Source organism: Budorcas taxicolor, chromosome 6, assembly GCF_023091745.1.
Source record: "Budorcas taxicolor isolate Tak-1 chromosome 6, Takin1.1, whole genome shotgun sequence".
Taxonomy (NCBI): Eukaryota; Metazoa; Chordata; class Mammalia; order Artiodactyla; family Bovidae; genus Budorcas; species Budorcas taxicolor.
Window position 1 is genome coordinate 60664900 of NC_068915.1, and position 21525 is coordinate 60686424.

General features: G+C 45.6%; 1 protein-coding gene across 1 annotated transcript in view; it reads left to right on the forward strand.

Moving 5' to 3' along the window:
• The first annotated feature begins 1842 nt into the window (after positions 1 to 1842).
• Positions 1843 to 21525, forward strand: part of LIMCH1 (LIM and calponin homology domains 1) — a 354210-nt gene continuing 334527 nt past the window's right edge. The window contains exon 1 of the mRNA XM_052642168.1: positions 1843 to 1966. Coding sequence (XP_052498128.1) covers positions 1871 to 1966 — 96 coding nt within the window. The 5' untranslated portion in view covers positions 1843 to 1870. The remainder of the gene's footprint in view (positions 1967 to 21525) is intronic.

The following is a 21525-nucleotide window of genomic DNA, read 5'->3' on the forward strand; positions in this document are numbered from 1 at the left end:
AAAGCCAGTAACAGTGGAATTTCAGGGCTGCTTTTTTGTTTCATCCCCCTATTACAACAGCAGAATTGGACAAAGAGAAACTTGGACTCTGAACAGGGAAGACACTTAGCTGCTGAGACACCCGTGGACTTCTTGCTCTGTCCGCTGTGGTCTGACACCTGCTTCTCACCTGTCTCTCTCATGCTGTTTTTTCCCACCTGATTCTTTCCTTAACACACTCCAGTCACACTGGTCTTCTGTGGCCCTATGACCTCCACCAAACTTATTTCCATCTGAAGGCCTTTGCGCCTATCTGGAATGGCTTCTCCAGTTTTTTGCATGGCTAACATCTTTCTCATTCATGTCACCTCATCATGTCAACTTGACAGAAAAACCTTCCTTTGTCATCAGTCGCGTTCTCATGCAAAACAGAAGGCATGCTCAAATAAAGGTGGCTGAGAGGAGTTTATTGAGACCATTTGGGACTTCCCTGGTGGTCCAGTGGCTAAGAGTTTGTGCTCCAAATGCAAGGGGCCAAGGTTCCATCCCTGGTCAGGGAACTAGATCCCATATACTGCAACTAAAGAGCTCATGAAAAAGATGGAAGATCTTGCCTGCTGGAACTAAGACCTCCATGCAGCTAAATAAGTAAAAGAGACGATTATCAGGGAGTGGGCAGGCCAGACACCAGAATGAGATGGAGAAGTGGGGTGCAACAAGAGGAGACAGAGGACCGTCAGAGAACTCAAGGAGGGGCCCCAGCCTTGCAACCTTCCTCAGAGTGGAGCAGAGCAGCCAATCCCCTAGCCTTCTGCAGTAAGAGGTACCTAAAACATCCCCAGGCCCTCTCCTCCAGCCTGCTGACCTCCTGCCCTCCCTTCCATTATCAGAGCCTGGACCCATAGGTCAGCCTTCCTGGTGAAGGTGGAGAGGCAATCTGAAGTTAGCAATATCCTCTTCCCAGGTCATAGTTTATCTTCTCCTCTTTTATCTGTTTAGCATGTATTACTCTCCACCATTATCTTCTTTTTTATCCCATTTCCTCTAGAACGTAATTATTTTGAGCGCCAAGACTTCCCAGTTCTTCCTCTCCCCACCTCTCCCCTCTCTTCCCTTCTCTTTTTTCATCTTTGTGGTCCCAACACATAGTAGGTGCACAATAAAGATGAGTTAAATCAATCAACACAGGTAGCTTGCCTGGAGAGACAAAGGTTTATAAAGGGTCGTTTATCTTCTTTATCTTACAGAAAGATCAGGCGACTGAACATCCCTGGCACGGGGTCAGAGGGCTGCCCCTCTTTCCCCCAACTTCCGTAGCTAAGGTTGGCGCGGGGTGCGGCAGGTGAGGGCGGTCCCTGCCCGGCTGCGGCAGCGGGGGCTCCCCCGGGACGCGTGCGCCGCGCTGCCCGCGCGTCTGCCAGGTGCCGCCCGACTTGCTGGGCCCTCCGCAGCCGGCGGGGCGCGGGGACGTGCGGGGAGGCTGGCCGAATCCCTCTCCGGGTCGCGTTGCGGGCAGGGCAGGGATACACTCAGCGCTCACTCTCGGTTATTTTTAGTCGGTGGCTGACACCCCAGCCCGGGAGGGGGTGGTGCGGAGTCCGCAGAGAAGGTGGGGGTGGGGTGGGGTGGAGAGGGAGCTCCCGGCGCCTGGGCGCTCGCTCCCGCGGGGACACACAGCGCGGCCGAGCCGGGCGGCGCGGGGAACAGCTGCGGCGGCGTGGTCGGCGGCAGCGCGGCGCTCCTCCGGGACCTGCGCCGCGCGGGGGCGGGGCGGGCCGGGGAGGAGAGCGGGCGGGCGGGAAGGGGCGGGGAGCGCGCTCCTGCGGCGGCGGCGGCGGCGGCCGTCCTCATCCCGGCGGCCCGGCGCTCGAGTGGACGCGGGGCTTCGCAAATGGCTTGTCCCGTTCTCGGTCTGGAAGCTCTCCAGCCCCTGCAGCCCGAGCCGCCCCCCGAGCCTGCCTTCTCCGAGGCGCAGAAGTGGATCGAGGTAGGTACCCCGCGGCGGGCGGGCGGGCGGGCGGCCTGGCAGGGGCAGCCCGGAGCCGCCGACCCGCACACACCAGGACGACAGGTCTGGTCTCGCCTCCCCCACCCCCCGCTTTCTTTTGCCGGCTGCTCCGGATCAGCCGGCAGGGCCTGGAGCGAGCTGCGACCCCCGGACGCTTTGGCGCGACGGTGAGGCGCGAGGGTGGGCGCGTAGGGAGGACACTGCGGTCTAGCTGTGCGTGTCGAGGGCGGGAAGCGGTACCCTGCCCTTCCATCCTTTCTGCCCGCCAGTCGCGCAAATCTCAGCTCTTGCCGCTTCCAGGCGCTGCCCGGGGAAGCGCAGTGCGAGCAGAAGCGCCGCAGAGGCGCATCAAGCGGGAGCCCCCGGAGTCCTTGTGGACGTCGCATTTCGGGAGTCCTGCTCCCCGTCCTACATCCGCCCCGAGCCCCCATCCCCGTTCTTCCGTAGCGGAGTTGTTAATGTCTCACGGAATCGCACACCCACCGGAGCCTCTGGTTGTATTCCTGGCACCGGGTCAGGTGTGAGGCTGGCACAGCACAGTGGGCCCGGGAGCCTGCAAGACCCACCTGCGAATGCACCATCTGCATAGACGTTGCCCATCTACTGGCAGTCCCCTCTCCATCCCAGAGGTGCCGGTTCCTGCCCCCGTTGGCATATTTCACTTCTTAAATGGCTCGGTGGCAGGCCAGGGAAATCACTGGAGCTCTCGGCTGGCTCAGTCCAGGAAGCGCTCACTGGGCGATCCTGATTCTCGATGTCTATCTGTAGACGCAGCGTGGTGGCCCCGCGCTCCCGAGATGCCATGTCTGCGGGGCTTAGGACGCTTGGAGGGCGCGAGGGGGTAAAGGTGACCCCCTATGATCCATGCAGTGAACCTGTTTCGGCAGGCAGCCTTTCCTGAAGCTTAGTGGGAGGCTAATTTGACCCTGTTTTCCTCAGGGACGGGCAGCTCACCCTCCCTGGTAGTTCAAAGAAAGAAATGTACCGCTAAGTCATGATCCGGTAATGGTGAAGCCTGTTATTACTCAGACGGTCACTTAGAGACACCCCCCTGTGGCACCGCACGTCTCGATGCTGTTGTACAGATTGAAATCTGCTGAACTGCCTGGGGAAACTACTTAATGCTGCTCTAATGCTCCAGCCAGAGGCCTGCACCTTACCAGGTTAACCTGCTTTAAGGAAGCAAGAGTGTTAGGCAGAGTGTGCTGCTGCTGCTGCTAAGTCGCTTCAGTCAGAGTTTAGAAAGATCTATTTAAAAATAGGGTTAAAACAAACAAACAAAAACAGAAGAATAAACTCAAAGCTCTGTTGCTATAAGCCCCAATCATGTCTCTCATAATTTGATGGCTCATGACGAGATGAGACTTTTGTCTGTGATATGTGGCTGGCACGGCTTGGCCTGTGACAGGTGCTTCCTCTGTGCTTCATACTTGGGTTCATAGGACATCCAGGAAGCATTTGTAGTCACTGGCTTGGTTGAGAGTTGGAGAATTGTGTTTTTCTTGTTCTTGAACTTTAAAATTCTCAGGAGAGATTTTTGATGTGGATGGTGATAAAGGGAGGGATAGGAGCAGAACACTTTACAATTCTTGAAGGCAAGTGGTTTATTCCCAATTTCCTTAATTGTAACACGGACATGCTGTACTTGAAAAAAAATGTATTTTGGTATAGTTACACACAGGAGAGTGTATATTTCTTAAGTGCACACCTCCGTGAATTTTGACCTAGGTATATAGTAGTACTATGTTGTTTAATTGCTCAGTCATGTCCATCTCTTTGCAACCCTCTAGGCCGCCAGGCTCCTCTGTCCATGGGATTTCCCAGGCAGGAATACTGGAGTGGGTTGTCATTTCCTTCTCCAGGGAATCTTCCTGACCCAGGGATCGAACCTGTGCTGTGTTGGCAGGTGGATTCTTTACCACCGAACCACCAGGGAAGCCCATATAGCACTATAGCCCCTCACCTAGGTCATGATCTAAAACATTTTCCGTCCAGGTCACAGTCTGTTTTTAAGTGGTGGTATATTGCAAGCTAAATATGCAGTGCGGAATATCTGCTTTTGTCCTGGTTCCATAGATTTTTTAAAATAAGAAGGGCTTCCTTAAGAAAGCTGAGCCCCATTGGGCCCTATAGACAGTTGGGCATTGTTCTTGATGCTTTACCAGATCAACCAACTCAAGAATGTGAAAGCCACAGCGGGCAGTGCGTGGCTTTAGGATGAAGCAGCCGTGGCTCTCTCTGGGCATGTGCATTATTGAAGCAGCCTATCTCCTTTCAATCGCGGAGTTGGGTTTCAAGGAAAGGAGAGCTTCCCCTCCCAGGCTGTATAAAAAGGTGTTTGGTCCAGAGAGGTAGAGACCGCCCTTCTTCCTTCCCCGAGGTTCCTCTTGAAATGTAAATGCCCTGTCTGCAAAGCGGGGGAACCCAGCGGCAGTAACAGATGGTTCTGCGCCCAGTTGCCCGGTGAACAAAGATTCCTCAGCTAATATAGCAATAATGTAGTACTTAGTGTGAGCTGAATTCCCAGGAGGACTGTTATCTCGAGACAATTGCATCTCCTTTAGGGGCCCCATTGTTTTTGGCAACACCCTCATTGGTAGGGCTTTGTTTTTCACTTTTGTTCAGCTGGTGATTAAATTTCCCACAGGCTTTTTTTTTTTTTTTTTCCTTTTGAGTAGTCAGGAATTTCACCTTTTCAAAAAAATGTTCCCTTGGGTGTAGCAGGTTAATAAACAAACTTTGCAGCTTGTCTCTTCTCTTCAGTCCCTGGTCTTCCTTAAGTAAGGATTGGCTTGAAAACTGTTCATTCTTAATAAAGGCTCAGGGAACAAGCTCCAGGAGATAACTTGTTAGTGAGGAATTTCTCGGCCTGCAGCCTTGGCTATTTGAGGGCTGTGTTACTGGGCAGGAAACGGTGGCCTGGGAACCATGCCCCAACCTTACCCCACCCCTAGCCTCTGCCTTGGCTGGCAAAGGTGAAGGCCTCAATGGAGGTCATAGGCCCAGGGGAGGGGTGGGGTGGGGTGGGGGTGGGGTGGTGGGAAGTAGGAATAGTTCCCTAACACTTCCAGTGACTTTTTATAGCTGTCGGAGCAGGCTACGTGTCTTATTGTGGCATCGGGGAGACTCCTGAAGGAAACAGCAAACTTTAAGCATTAGCTCTGGCTACCAGCAGGCAGGGGTTTAAATTCCTTGCACATTCCTTTTCTAGCAGAGCTTCCTAAGCAAAGCGGGAGCAAGTGCAGCACAGTGGTTAGAGGTCGGGCTTTGGGGCTGGGCAGCCTAGGTTAGCATCCTAGGTGTACTGCCTTCTAGCTGTGTGACATTGGACAAGGCTGCGTTTCCTCTCCTTTTGGTTCTAAATCGTTTCTTTGAAAGCCAGCTCTGGAAAAATAACAGAGATGTTGTTGAAAGCAGCTGTAAAACAGGGGTACTAATAATAGATTACCTATCTGAAAGGAATGCTGTGAGAATGAAGTAAGTTAATAACATTAAAGATGGTTAGACTAGTTCGCAGCTTTTAGGAAGCGCTGCATAAGTAAAAGTTATTATTATTATTATTGCCATGATATCACTACTGCTATTAATATCAGTACTATCATTACTATGAGAATACTACTACCATCACCACTGCTACCTTTATTAATGCTATACTATTACTGTTGTTCCTATTGTCAGCAACAACTGCAGTTGAGTTTGAAAGAAAATCTTGAGAACCCTGAGTTTTTAGTGTAAAAAATAGAATTTAGTTATCTACCCATCTCATTCTATTGTCTTACCTTATGAACGCCAGATACCTGGTCTCAAAGTTAAGTAGGTGCTGTGTGTTATTCTAACTTGTGCTAAGAGAGATTGAGGCTTCAGAGGAGAACCAGTAACATCTACTGATAAGATGACCCTGATAGTCCAATGAGGCTTAGAAAATTATTCCTCAATGTTATGTTGTCTCTTTAAGTTTAATGCCTTTGAAGTCTTTGTTATTAGACTCCAAGCAGGATGCTCAGTTCTCCTCCTCTTGAAGATAATCCAACATCAAATCGTTATACAAATGGTAGTTGTCTGAATAGTCATCTCCAGTATAGCAGTGTTTTGTTCATTGAAGTTGTGTCAACGCCCTCTAGAAAAAGAAGAAGTCCCTCATTTATTTTCCTTCCTGCTTCTTCACTTCTTTTTCCTCTTTCTCCCGCTGCCCCCCACCCCCAACACCCATGATGGTATTTGTTAAGTTACAGGACTTTGTTAGCAGGTAGATGATTTGAATTTTCTTAGTTCCCCTCCTGACCTTTTTGCCTCTCCGCCCACAACAATATTTATCTGTTCTAATCTGTAGTTATTCTCTGCAATGCCAAATACTTACTGGAGAAACAGATGTCGCTTCAGCTTGGTTTCAGTTGTGATCTGAAACAAGTTGCCAGGCCTTTAAGGAGGGGCAATTTCTACTCAACTCAGCCTTACTTCTCAACTTGAGATGTTTCTGGACTCCTTTAACTTTAATCATGACATGCCTGTGGGGCTTGGTGCTGAATATAATCTCATTTGTGACCTAATCCATATTTCATGTAAGTAGGAACTAGGGCTGGAAGGGATCAGTTCTTCATTTTGGGTCATTTCCTACTGCTGATACAGAATTGTTTTCTGATTCAACTTGCCCCTGATTTTGAAGATTAAAAGCACTGAGGGTACCTTAGCTCTCCAAGACTGAAAGCTGTTGTGTTGCTTGGCAGTGGGAGAATTTATGTGTAGCCTTTGAGAAAATGTAGCGTTTGGAGGCCAGTAACATGACATTTGGGATGTAATGACCAATGAACATATGTCATAAGTTATACAGTCATTCTAATTCTCCTTCTCTGTTGGGACTTGATGACTCTTACATCCTTTTACTACAACAAAGATTTAACATGGCATATGGTTCTCTACTTGGCCCAGAGAGCTAGGGAAGTGGAAGGAAAACTTTCCTGGCTAGATCAGGAAAAGAGTAGTGGTCTGAATTGATATGGAAATGAGAACAGGCAGCATCATTCTCACAATGACATTTAAATAGTCTGGCTTGTTTGTATACAAGGGCTGCTATGACACAGTCTGTCACATGGCAGGAGAACAGTGAGGTCCCACAGATTTGGGAAAGGGGAAGTGGAGTGGGAGGCGGAGCTGGCTCTTCTGGCCCCAGCATCTCCCTGGAAACCAAGTTTGCATCAGGCAAGCTCCAAATGAGCAGGCTGAGCTCTGGCCACCAGGAAGGGGTAGGATGGGGCCTGTGTCCCCAGGAACTGGTTCTCCGGGCCCCCAGCTCTCTACTGATGTCTGACAATGGAACCATGATGCAGACATCTGGCCAGTGATTCTGGGGCAGTCAGTGCCAGGTGGGGCCAGGCAGCCCCTGGACATTGGCCTGACAGCTTCTTTTTTTGCTTTGGACTATTCTGAAACTTAAAAATATCATAGCTAGGGCTAACATGATAATGATGGTGGTGAAACCGATGCTCATGATGATAAAAGTTGATATTTTTTGAGTGCTTACTCTATGTCAGGGACAGGGTGAAAAGGTCAAGGTAGGCATTAGTCCCTTCTAAGTAAGTACTGTTATTATTCCCACTTACAGGTGAGAAAATATCTTGCCCAAAGTTATAAGTAAGTGGCAAAACTAGAACTTTAATTGAAGCAACTTTTTTTCATATCTACAAGTATATGCACCCAGATACCCAAAATCTGCAGTTGAAGACATTGAGGCTTCCAGGAACTAGGAGTCTAGCCTAGGTTCACATCTTCAGGAAGTTCTGGTTAGAGTTAGGATTCAAAACTCAGGCTGTCTGACATTGTAGTCCTTATTATCTTTCTAAAATATTATTAATTGAAATATGATTGATTTACAGTGTTGTGTTACTTTCAGTTGTACAGTAACATGATTCAATTATACATATTCATGTTCTTTTTTTTACATTCTCTTCTATTATTGGTTATTACAAGATATTGAGAATAGTTCCCTGTGCTGTACAGGTCCTTGTTGGTTATCTATTTTATATATAGCAGTGTATATATTCCCCTGGAGAAGGAAATGGCAAAAAACAAAAAAAAAACCCCGACAGGGGTGAGGGGACCTCTGCACAGTCAGAGGAACAGGAAACTCAGTCCTTACAGGAATTTTCACACATGGTCCTAAACGTAGAAAGCAATATAAAGGATATGAGCCTACACTCCAGTACTCTTGCCTGGAGAATCCCATGGACGGAGGAGCCTGGCAGGCTGCAGTCCACAGGGTCGCAAAGAGTCGGACACGACTGAGCGACTTCACGCACACACTCACACACACACACACAATGTATATATTTTAATCCCAAACTCCTAATTTACCTCTCTCTCCCACTTTGATAACCGTAAGTTTGTTTTCTGTTTCTGTGAGTCTATTTCTGTTTAGTAAATAATTTCATTTGTACCCTTTCTTTCAGTTCAGCTCAGTTCAGTCGCTCAGTCATGTCCGACTCTTTGCGACCTCATGAATCGCAGCACGCCAGGCCTCCCTGTCCATCACCAACCCCTGGAGTTTACCTAAACTCATGTCCATCGAGTCGGTGATGGCATCCAGCCATCTCATCCTCTGTCGTCCCCTTCTCCTCCTGCCCCCAATCCCTCCCAGCATCAGGGTCTTTTCCAATGAGTCAACTCTTGGCATGAGGTGGCCAAAGTATTGGAGTTTCAGCTTCAACATCAGTCCTTCCAATGAATGCCCAGGACTGGTCTCCTTCAGAATGGACTGGTTGGATCTCCTTGCAGTCCAAGGGACTCTCAAGTGTCTTCTCCAACACCACAGTTCAAAAGCTTAGATTCTTCTACATATAAGTGATATATGGTGTTTGTCTTATTTAGCTTACTCCACTTAGTATGATGATTTCTAGGTCCGTCCATGTTGCTGGGAGTGGCATTATTTCATTCTTTTTTATGACTGACTAATAGTCCACCATGTGTATGTATGTGTGTGTGTATTCATATATACACACATACGCACACACATTATTTGTCCACTCCTCTGTCGATGGACACTTTGGTTGTTTCCGTGTCTTGCCTGTTATAAATAGTACTGCTGTGAACACTGAGGATGCAAGTATCTTTTCAAAGTATGTTTTTCTCTAGGTAGATGCCCAGGAGTGGGATTGTAGGCTCATATCCTTTATATTGCTTTCTACGTTTAGGACCATGTGTGAAAATTCCTGTAAGGACTGAGTTCCTGTTCCTCTGACTGTGCAGAGGTCCCCTCACCCCTGTTGTGTGGTTTTTTTTTTTTTTTGAGTCATGATGTGGCTTTCAGAAGCTGCAGCTCCCTAGTTTGTTTATCTTCATTGTTCACACCTTTCCACTACCAGGACTGAGGGGCTGTCCTTGCCGGGACAGGCCTTAGGTTGGGTGAAGGAGGGGTGGGAAATCAAGTCGGTGGTGCTGCCACAGCCCTCAGGCAAGAGGAATCAGGCTCCATGCCTGTGCTGGCTGCCTTCTGCCTCACTTTGCTAAGGTGGAAAGGGGCGTTGGAATTGTCTGCAACGCACGGCTGCTAGACACTGGTTTCTGTCCCCTGTTGTTACAGCCCCCAGGCGCTCCATTGAACTTTTATTAGGGCAAATGGCTAATGGGTAAGTGATTCATTAAAATTTTTTTTAAAAAGCTTGCTGATTCATTAACATGTGATTTCTTAAGAGGATGGATATTCTAGAATAGACTTATTGGAAAAGACCCTGATGCTGGGGAAGATTGAGAGCAAGAAGAGACGGGGGCGACAGGGGATGAGATGGTTGGATGGCACCACTGACTCAATGGAAATGAGTTCGCACAAACTCCGGGAGATAGTGAAGGATGGGGAAGCCTGGTGTACTCCAGTCCCTGGAGTTGCAAAGAGTCGGACACGACTGAGTGGCTGAACAGCAACATGATGTTAGGGACCGTGGCTGTCTTGTTATGGTCTTTACCTCCAATGGCTGTTCCATCTGGCGATGAATGCATAGCTTACGTGTGCTTTAGCGTGTTCTAATGGAGCAGTGAGCAGGTGCATTATTCCATACTTTCCCTTCCCCAGAGAGTTTGAGTAAAGACCTGATACCCACGCGATCTGTTCTGTGCTCCAAACACGGGCAGAAAGGGCTCTCTGTTCCCCATGCTGATGTGTTGAAGCACTGTTGGTGTATCTGTCTGAGGCTTTACCAAGCTCCTTCACTCTCACCTGAGAGTTCTCCCATCTGGACAGGCGCTCACCTGGGAGGAGTTTTGTTGTTGAGTTCAGCCAAGAGGCAGGAGCTTCCAAGAGAGGAGCGTGGCAGCCTCTCCTGCAGCTGTCCCAGACCATTCTCAGGAACTGAAGGGTCTGAGTAAGCAGTTCTGTGACTTCTGGGCGTCTTGGCTTGTCACCTACATTCCAGTCTAACCCAGGTCATTTTGGCCTTTATTTTCCTGATTGAGGACTGGATCACTTAACAGTGGTTGATTTTTGACTAAACTACTCTCATTGGACCTAGATTTTTTTTTGAAGGTCAGTTCACTCTTTTGTGATTTAGAAAACCATGCAATACAATTTATAGTACTTCCCTGCATCTGTTCCTAAGTATGTGTGTGTATGTGTGTGTGTGTGTGTTTACTTTTGAAGCAAATGAAAGGTATCAGGGTCTTTTGGTGGGGGGAGGATAAGAGGGAAGAAGGATGACTTCAGGACAGTCAAATGAGGAAAGGATAATAGAACTTTGTTTTTAAGTAATTCAGAAATATAAAAATAGCCTCAATTAGAGGGTTACTAGATGATACAGGAAAAAAAATAGTTCCTAAAAAAAAATGATGAAACATTGGAAAGACTTCTGCCTGGACGCTGGGAGATGTTATATCTCTCTCTGCAAGGCAGAATGATGTCATGGAGTTCAGTTCTGCTGTGGTAAAATTCCATGTTTGCAGTGTTGAAAACAACACTCCCAAAGAGATGTCCTCATGCAGCTAGCTAACCCTGATGGTGTGGCCATAGAATCTTGGAGAATTATGTTTGGCATAAGGGGAAAAACCAAGGGGAAGTAGCCATACGACATGCACCTAAGGAGTATCTTGGCTGATACCTTTTCACACTAAACTTATACTATCAACAAAACTCTATCCTTTTATCTATGCTGGGACCTTAACGATAAAATATTGGTTAGACTGACAAAGCTCCATGTTTCCATAGCTCTGCATTCTGACTGTGACATTTACAGCCATTGTCGGAGGCAACTCAGTCTCCTGGTCAACCTTAGCAGTTAGGGATGTACCCCACCCATCTATCCCTAAATAGCCCATTAGGAGGCCATGCAAGAATAGACCTGCACTTGTTTTTCTTTTTAATAAAGGTCAAGGGCAGACGGGCTTGTGGCTTTTTTATTTTTACATCCCGATCCTGTTATAAAAAAGGCCTCAGCCTTATTTTTTACTTAGTGGGACACTAAGTGAGGAATTGAATTTATTTACTGTGGAGTAGATGGCTCTCTTTTCCTCTCCTAAGAAGTATTTTTAAAAATAGTAGTCAAACAATTATTTTATTCTAATAGGAAACTGAATGAAGGCTGGGATAGGTTCAGTCAGATGATTTAAAATATGAACATAATTATTTGGGATACTTGGTTGTCACTCATAAGTTGGTGCATGTGAGCTCAGTCGTGTACAACTTTTTGAGACCCCCCCCAAGGATTGTAGCCCTCCAGGCTCCTCTCTCCATGGGATTTCCCAGGCAAGAATACTGGAGTGGGTTGCTATTTCCTTCTCCAGGGGATCTTCCCGACCCAGGGATTGAACCCGAGTCACCTGCATTGGCAGGTGGACACTTTACCACTCAGTCACCAGGGAAGCCCTTCACTTGTAAGTTCGCTTCAGTGTGAATACTAAAAATAAGCATTAATGGTGAAGATAAGCATTAATGTGTGAAAGTGTTTTAAGCGGATTTTAAAATTCATTTCCTGAAAAGTATCAGCTAAGCTTTAACCATGTAGCAGGCATCATGCTGAGAACCAAGGTTAGATGGTGAACAAAGTAAGCATGATTCCTGTCCACAGGAAATACACATTGTAGTAGAAGTCGTGGGCATTGAGCTTAAACAATAAATTCATAACAGCAAATTGGGATAGTTGCTATGACAACAAAGAATGAGGGACTTAAGAGAAAATAACTTTAGACAGGCAAGGGCTCATAGTGAAAGTAATGTTTAAGCTACGACCATCGACAGGTGCTGAGAGGAGAATTAGATTGATGCTAATATATTGAGATAAGGGCTTACATGCTTTTACGCTCTTACAGTTCTCTAAGTGTGTTGAAGGCATGTGTGTAGGAGAGCAGGTGGAGAAGGGAGCTGAGTCAGAAGTGCTTAAATATTCTTGCAGGCCACTCAGAGCAGGGTTTGCATGATGGTCGACTGGAGTGCTTAGGATCAAGGCACAGTAAATCAAAGACCCTCTTCTAGAAGAAATGGCAGAGAGAGCTTTGGAATTTACATTTGCACCTGGACTCTGGGATTAAAATTCTTCCACAGAAGAACCTGCACTCTGCTGGAGAAGGAAGTGGCAACCCACTCCAGTGTTCTTGCCTGGAGAATCCGTGGGTCGGGGGAGCCTGGTGGGCTGCCGTCTGTGGGGTCGCACAGAGTCGGACACGACTGAAGCGACTCAGCAGCAGCAGCAGCAGCCCTGAGGCGAGAAGGGACTGCAGGGAACCTGCCTACTTTTTGGTGAGTAAGCAAAGCGATTCTGCGTGAGACTTTGGGCGGTGACTCACAGATGTCCTCTGATTTGGGAACGTGTCCCCCAGATTCCTCTAAAAGAAGGTGCTTTATAGTGAATAAAGTTGCATGTCATCTGGGAGCCCCATTAGTTGTAAACCCTGTGACTTAGATTTCTTTTAACAGTCAAACCCATCATCTCCAGACCCTGCCCCTCCTCCTTCCATATGGTCCAACATGGCTGCTGGAGATTTTCACCATCATATCACCTTTCCAGGAAGCAGTGTGGAGAAAGGGAAAATGAAGAGTGCATCCTTCACGTATAAGATGCCTTTCAGACAACTCTTTCTGACACTTCTACTTCCATTTTATTGCCTGGGATTTCAGTAATATGACCTCTCTTGATTGCAGGGGAAGGTGGGTATTCCCAGGTAATAATCTGGGTTCTGTTCCTCAGGAGAAAGGGGAGAATGGTGGTTCAGGTAGGGGTACCCTGGAATGCCCCTTCTCCACTTCTCCAGGGACAAATCCTTTTAAGACAGGGCTTAACTATGACTGCTTCTGAGACAGACTCCCTGATTCCTCTAAGCGCACTAATCCTCTGCGCATACCTGACATTTAGAATTCACCTCTGTTAGAAACGTTGTCGTATTTCACTGTAACAAATATCTTGTTGCTTGGGGGTCTGCCTACTTTGCTAAACCCCAGAGCTCTTGTGGCCATGCTGTGGGTCTTGGTGACCATCCCATCCCTCCTTGGTTTGTTTGCTCTGCTCCCTGATAGGGCCCCAGAGCCACATTCCCCACTGCCCGCGAGATTCCTCAGTGAGTCTGCCCAGCTATGATTGCCTGATTGGCACTTGGACTCTGCTGTGGCAGAGAAAATAGACTCTGTTGCTGCCCTAACGGGAAGCAAAGTGTTTTTTTTTTTTTTTTCAAAAGACTGATTAAAAAAAGCCGTTTACCCAATAGTTGCCTGGAGACAGTCAGTGATTGGACACTTGGAAAAATGATTCCACTCTTGGCTCCTAGGTAGGTGATATCAGTTGAAGGAATTATTTAGGAGGCCACCCTTCCCCTCAGGTTGGACCAGGGCAGGGCTGTGCTCACTGTGCTTGGCGTTCCTGTCAGCGGGGCTGGAGAGCAAATGACCATCTCCTTTCTTCAGATAAACATGCTTGCTTCCCAGCATTCTGTCCCCACCTCAACCAGTCAGGCAGCCTCCTCTCTCTCCCCTGTTGTAGGATCTAGGTAAAGAAATAGCATGGAGGGATTTTATGATAGTGGCCATCTGGGTAAGTTCCTATTGGATAGGTATTTTAAATAGAGCATGCCCCCCACAAAAACGAATGACCAGCAGCTGACATTAATCAGTGGCTATGACTGTGAGCGTTCATTGTCATGGCCCAGTGGAAACACTGAGAAATGGCATCCTCTCTGCCTTTTCTACAGAAAGTGGAAAAAGGTGCTTGTGGAGCTGAATGTTATCAACCAACAGATGTGGTTGCCGCCTGTTTCCTCAGGAACCTTGCAAGATGTCATAAATCGGAGGGGTGGGTGACAAGTAGAGGCCTGATTCACCATGTTGCAAGAGTTGACGGAATGTGATAATGTAAAGCGATAAAGTAGGTAGTTTGGTGCCAAATGAATATGATAGTTAACATAACACACTTGTAGAGCACATCATAGGGCAGTGCTCATCTAGGTGGTTGGGTTATAATATATAATGTAATATAATATAGCATAATGTAATATAACATATAACCTAGCACTGTGCCTGGCACATAAGGGGCTTCTCAGGTTAGCACCATTTTATGCCCATTTTACTTGATAGGAAAACTGGAACACAGGCATGTTACTGATTTGCCTGAAGTCACGTAGTTAATAAGTGGCAGAGCTGGGATTTGAGCCCAGGCAGTTTCGTTCCAGAGCTTGAGCTTGGGCTGGTGACTGCTATGCTTTAGAAGTAAAAGCAACCATCTGCTTGCTTAGATCCCAACCATCTAAGCAAGCAGATGACCTGCCCTCCCCTGTCTTCCTCATTCCCTTGGCAGCTGTTTAGTGAGCATCTTCTCTGTGCATCATACTGTTGGTTGCTAGGAAACAGTTCTACCTCTGTGATTCCCAAGCGCATTCTGTGAAACTGGAGCCCTTTCATTGCTTTTAAAAAGATAAATTTTGGCAGTAGAGTGGTTAGGACTGTGATGAAAAACCATTACAGAAGCAGAATAAACCATGTCTGATGGGTGGAACTATTTTTACTTCCTTTCTCTTTACCAGTCTCTTTTCCCTTGGTGGAGATCTGGCTCCCTGTCTATATTCAGTGGTCCTAGACCAGAAACTATTATTAACAGGAGGAAGAAAAGCATGTGTGGCTAGTATGTATCTCTGCCAGGCATTGTGCTGGGTGTTCTATATTTGTCATTGTATTTAGTCCTTGGGTAACAGATAGCCATTGCCCACTGACTCAGTTCAAGGGTGTCTGCTGTGACTATTCCAGTATGTTTCATTAATGTCAAGGCTGGCAGGCAGATGGGTCAGGACTCTGATCTGATGTGGCTCCACGGCCCTCAAACAATGCCCCTTGCAGTGGTACTTCTCTTGGCCCAGCCTTTTTGTATTTCCTGGGTGCAGCTCCACTCTCAGCCCTCTTACCCGGCATGGGGCCCTGGTGTTCTGAGCAAATACAGTTGACTGTGCTATAGTTTATGTTTCTGTAGTGTGAATTATTGCATATGCAATTGGGAAATAGGGAGTGATGCTTACAAGATGGAAGTTGCAACGGTTCATGTGAGATTTTCCTAGCACCGTAGTATTTGGCATTACCTGTTAGCAGTAATTGAAAGCAAAGAAGACTAGTGTTAAGTAAACCAGGGAGGCAATGGCACCTTGTTCTCGCTCTGGGCTCCATTTGGCTTTGCATTTATTAAAACGCTTGATTTTCCCAGACCTTTCTGTGTTTTATCTTATCTTCATAAGGCAGTAGCTTCAGTCTTTGCTCACACCCTTTCCATCCTGCCTCTTGACCCCATCCTCCTTTCTGGTACAAAGTCCCACATTTATTCTATAACGGGAAGTAGAAAACATCTTTTTATATGTGCTAGTAATTCTCAGTTTCTTATTGTTTTTGTTAGTCTGGTTACAAAGTTGAATGGGACTGGAGCCTTCTGCCCCAACTCTAAATTTTCCATCAGCCTTGTTATTTTTTAGTGTGTGATTTTGCAATATATGAGGTTTTTGGTTGTTTGTCTTACTTTGGGACATTATTCATTCATTTTCAGGAATTACTTTGTTTTATAGTGGAAATACTTGGATTTTAATGTTTTGTGCAGCCTTACTTTCTCTACTCACATGCTCAGATCAGAGACAGAGATGTGTAAAACAACAGCTGGACGATTCCTGATGCTGGAATTTAGAATCTTGGGTCATAAGGAAACTTTTAAAGGGATTTTACATTTCCTACCTACCATCAGAAGACCTTAGACAACATTCCCCAGAGAAGCTCCTCCTGTTTTTGGAGAAGGGGTGAAATAGTGCAGTTTTTTTCCCCCGAGGCATCTTTCTTTGAGAGTTTGTGTGTTCGTAGTACTTTGAGTGCCTTCCCAGGTGGCTCACTGGTAAAGAATCCACCTGCCAATGTGGGAGATGTGGGTTCGATCCCCGAATCGAGAAGATCCCCTGGAGTGTGTGTGTGTGTGGTGTGTGTTCAGACAAGGAATAGGAGGTCGTGTGGCATAGAGAGGGCTGGGCCTCCTTCAGTGTATGGGACCTCGGGCTGCTTCTGTGAGGAAGTGCTGCTAAGCTGAGACCTAAAGGATAAGTAGGGACTGACCAGACAAAAAGGCGCAGGAGACTGTGTTCCAGGTGGAGGCTGGGGGATGGACGAAGACTCCAAAGAAAGAGCCCTGGGAGGTGGGAGTGTGGGGAGCCAGGGCTGGGGAGGTGTAGGATGATGGCTGTGGGGGGAGGGCCGCTCAGCCTGGCTCAGAAGGTGGGCTCCTCAGGGCTGCTGGCTCTCTCTTGGAGGCCAGAGATCAGATTTTCTGTAAACATCCTCAGATTATCATGGTTCATGACAGTAATTTATACTTACTGCTGACTGGCCCTATTCTAAGCATTTAGCTTCTCAACCATCCTGTAAGCTAGGTGCAAACTCTTTTTCCTCTTATTTTATAGAGAAATAAGTAAATTGTTGAAGATCACACAGTCATTAGATGGTGAGGCTGATCTTCAAACCCAGGCAGTCTGACTGCTTTATCTGGACTTGTAACCACCACGCAATGGGCTGTGATCCAGTCTCTTCACCAAGGGCAACCTTAGGGGATATTGGTGGTCGGGGACAGTAGTGAAGAGGTGGGGCAAGTGGGAGTGTGGATGATGACTCGATGCTGGAGGCCTGTGTTGGCTTTGAACATGTTTTCAGTAATTTTAAAGAAACTCCCCAAGTGAATCTCTTCTTCCAATATACTGCCTGATAGTTGCTGCCACCTGGAAGGGAGAGTTATTTTATCCAGATGAGGCCTCAGGCATCTCCTCAACCCTACATTCTAATGTATTTTTTTGTGGTCTTGGCTCCTAGGTGGCCTGATGGACTCTGATAAACCACTGACATTTAACTTCCACCGGGAGCTGTGAATTGTGTAACGTGTCAAAATTTTTTCTTATTCATGTGTTCTTTTTATGAGTGTGTTTAGTAATTTTTTTCATTCAAACATTCTTTTGTGTGTTTTAGTTCGCAAAATTAAACTTAACTGTTCTGTTGCAACCAACAGAAATCCAACCTAAAGTGGCTTTAGGGAGAAAAAAAGATGGTTTATTGACCAACTGACAGCCTGGAGGTAGACTCCTACTTCAGACGAGGCTGCTTCAGTGGCTCTGTGGTAGCAGTAAGGACAAGCATTCTCTCGGCCTTCCCGCTGTGCTGTACATTGCGTGGCTTTATGCTCAGGCTTTGTGTGAGTATCTGTGCCTGCCCTCCTCCATCCCAGAAAGTCCAGGTTTTTCTCCTTGCAGGCTTGGCTGGGCAAGAGCAATTCCAGTCCTCCTGTTCTATTTACACCCTCTGGGCAAAGAACGGAGACACGTCCCTCTTTCATAATCACCTGGGGAATAGATAAAATTGCTTAGCTTAAGCCAATCAGGGTCCACCTTGGCCCATCGCTACTAAGGGATGGTATTTACATCCCCACCACTGGCTGCTACCCAGCAGTGAAGTGGTGAATTCCCTAAAATCTGGGGGAAATAGATGATCAGATGGTAGATGTGAGTTTGAGCAAGGTCTGGGAGATAGTGAAGGACAGGGAAGCCAACAAATGTTACCAACATTTTAGTGAAAATTCAGTAGTATATAGAAGTACATTCATGGGAGCAAGACTGTAGGAGAAAAGCAAGGAAATAGTTAAAAAAAAAACTCAGAACAGTGGCTCCTTCTTGGAGCTGAGTTTAGGATTATAATCTACATTGGTTAAAAAAGTCATTAACACATTGTTTAGAAGACTAGATTAGGGTCAGTTTTAGAGATATCATTGAGTGTCAGGTGCCCAACTAAGCACCTAGTTGGTTCTATGAGGTGTAAAGATGTGATTGAATGAAACACTGGTTTTGAAGTGTTGATTAAAAAGTAATGTAACTCATGCAACTCAATAGTAAAACCACAAACAATCTGATTAAAAAATGGGCAGAGGAACTGAATAGACGTTTATTCCATTTTTCTAAAGAGGACATAGAGATGGCCAACAAGTACATGCAAAGGTGCTCAGCATCCCTCACCGTTAGGGAAACGTGTCAAAACCACAATAAGACATCACCTCACACTTGTTAGATGGCTATCCTCAAAAAGATGGTAAAGAACAAGTGTTGGTGAGGACATAGAGAAAAGGTATCCCTTATGCACTGGGGGTGGGCATGTACATTGGTGCAGCAACTATGGAAAACAGCATGGAGCTTCCTCAAAAAATTAAACATAGAGCTACCATATGATTTAGCAATTCCACTTCCGGGAACTTTTCCAAAGAAAATAAGAACACCAATTCAAAAAGATATATACACCTGTATGTTCATTACAGCATTATTTACAGTGGCTAAGATATGGAAACAACCTATTAATAAGTGTCTGTCAAGAGATGAATGAATAAAAAAGATGTGATCTATACACACACACACAGACACACGCACACACACGCACACACACAATGAATTCTAATCAGCCATAAAAAAAGAAGAAAATCTCTCCATTTGTGTCAACCATGAAGGAACCTTGCAGGTATTATGCTAAGTGAAATAAGTCAGACAGAGACAGACAAATATTGTATGATCTAACTTATATGTGGCATCTTAAAAAAAAAAGTTGAACTGATAAAAATGGGGACTAGAAAAGTGGTCGTCAGGGGTTGAGGGTGGGGGAAATATGGAGAGGTTGATAAAAGGGCACAAACTTTCAGGTGTAAAATGAATATCTAATGTGTAACATGGTGACTAACAAAGGTCCGTCTAGTCAAGGCTATGGTTTTTCCAGTAGTCATGTATGGATGTGAGAGTTGGACTGTGAAGAAGGCTGAGCGCCGAAGAATTGATGCTTTTGAACTGTGGTGTTGGAGAAGACTCTTGAGAGTCCCTTGGACTGCAAGGAGATCCAACCAGTCCATTCTGAAGGAGATCAGTCCTGGGTGTTCTTTGGAAGGAATGATGCTAAAGCTGAAACTCCAGTACTTTGGCCACCTCATGCGAAGAGTTGACTCATTGGAAAAGACTCTGATGCTAGGAGGGATTGGGGGCAGGAGGAGAAGGGGACGACAGAGGATGAGATGGCTGGATGGCATCACTGACTTGATGGACGCGAGTCTGAGTGAACTCCTTGAGATGGTGATGGACAGGGAGGCCTGGCGTGCTGCGATTCATGGGGTTGCAAAGAGTCGGACACGACTGAGTGACTGGACTGAACTGAACATGGTGACTGTAGTTGATAATACTGCGTTGTTAAGATTTGCTAAGAGAGAACTTAATGTTCTCACCAGAAGAAAATCCCATATATATAATATATATAAACATATATATATAAATATATATGAGGTGACAGAATGTGTTAATTGACTAGATGGAATCCTCTTATATATATGTATTAGATCATCATGACAGACATTTAAAATATCTTGTCATTTTGTCAATTATGCCTTAAGAAAGCTGAAAAAAATTACATAAAATGGTCCAACCTGGGTCCTTCAGTTCTCCTTTCCATTCAGTATACATTGACTATTTTACTGAATTATATAAAAGAGGCGCTTTTAACAAATTTTAGAAATGAGATCATCCAACAGCATAAGCTGATCTCAATTTCATATTCCTCAGGTAAGGCTGTATTCTGTGGAGCCTGAAGCCTAGAAATAGCAAAACCACACAGTTGCTGCTTGCCGGAGAATGCTCGCCTGTGCCTGCGCACGCACTCCCCAGGCATGTGGGCTTCTAAAAGCGGGTCTGGCGGCTGTCGCCCACTGATCCTCTGGCTGAGTGACCCGGATTGGCACAGCGCAACTGGATCCCGGGCAGAGCCTGTACGGGAAAGAGGAGGGTAAAAATAAAAACCACTCGGGCAGTGTAGGTGGAGTCAGGATGCTTGAAGCTCACTGGTTACTTTGCTCCGCCTTGGTTAGATTTCCACTTTTTTTGTTTTTTTTTTCTTTGAGGAATAGCAGTGGTCGCAGGGATGGTTTTCTAGGTTTCTTAAATAGTAAAATAGTTTCGTATAGCAAGCAAAACACAGTCTAAGATGCTTTTTCTATATGTAGAAAATACATTTTTTGAGTTTAGAATATCTTACCTGTAACATGAGATTTTTATTTATCCTACTTCCCTGGTGGCTCAGACAGTAAAGAATCTGCCTGCAGTATGGGAGATGTGGGTTTGATTCCTGGGTTGGGAAGATCCCCTGGAGGAGGGCATGGCAACCCACTCCAGTATTCTTGCCTGGACAATTCCATAGACAGAGGAGCCTGGCGGGCTGTTGTCCATGGGGTCGCAAAGAGTTGGGCATGACTGAGTGACTAAGAACATTCAAGTCTTTAATAAACCTTATTTCCAAAGGCATCTCTTTTATGGAATTTCTCTCTGAAATAAGACCTCTGTCTTTCCCTCTTTGATAATTGAGTGAAATGAGCTTGTCATGTAGGGTTTTGTTTTACACATGATTTTCTTTGTTATAAAGAGTAACAGTGTTTACATATGGTGTCAATTATTCAGTGAGAATAATCTTTCAATCCTGTCACTTTTTTGGATTTTGACATTTCTATTTTAAAGTGTGGATTTGCTAATTTTTGAAGCTCTGGACCTCATTAGTGGAAATTTTGAGTTTTTTATTTTTGGCATTTGACCAAGATGATTTTTTTAAAGTGTAGAAGCAGTTTCTATGTCACACTTTCATCAGTTACTGATAGCTTTGAACTGTGTGACATTTTTTTCTCTCCTGAATGCTTTGTTTCTTTATGTAAGCATCTCTCTGTGATCTATAGATTGAAAGTTAAATCCCCCAATGAGCATTGCTTTGTAATGCAATATATAAGAGTATTAAATATTGATATTTAAAATACATGGAGAATGTGAGTATAAATTATTTTTAAAATAAAATTAAAAAATAATCTCATACCCTAATAGAGACATATTTCAAAAAAATTTTTTTTTAATTTTGGCAGTGTTTATATCATGATGCTAGTTTGGAATAAGAGTTCTAAGAATTTTCTTACATATCATTTATTAAGTTAATAATTATTTTAAAATCTAAGAGACTAATAATGCCTATGAGTATCTTTTAGGAGTGATAGAAATATTCTAGAATTAGATGGTAGTGA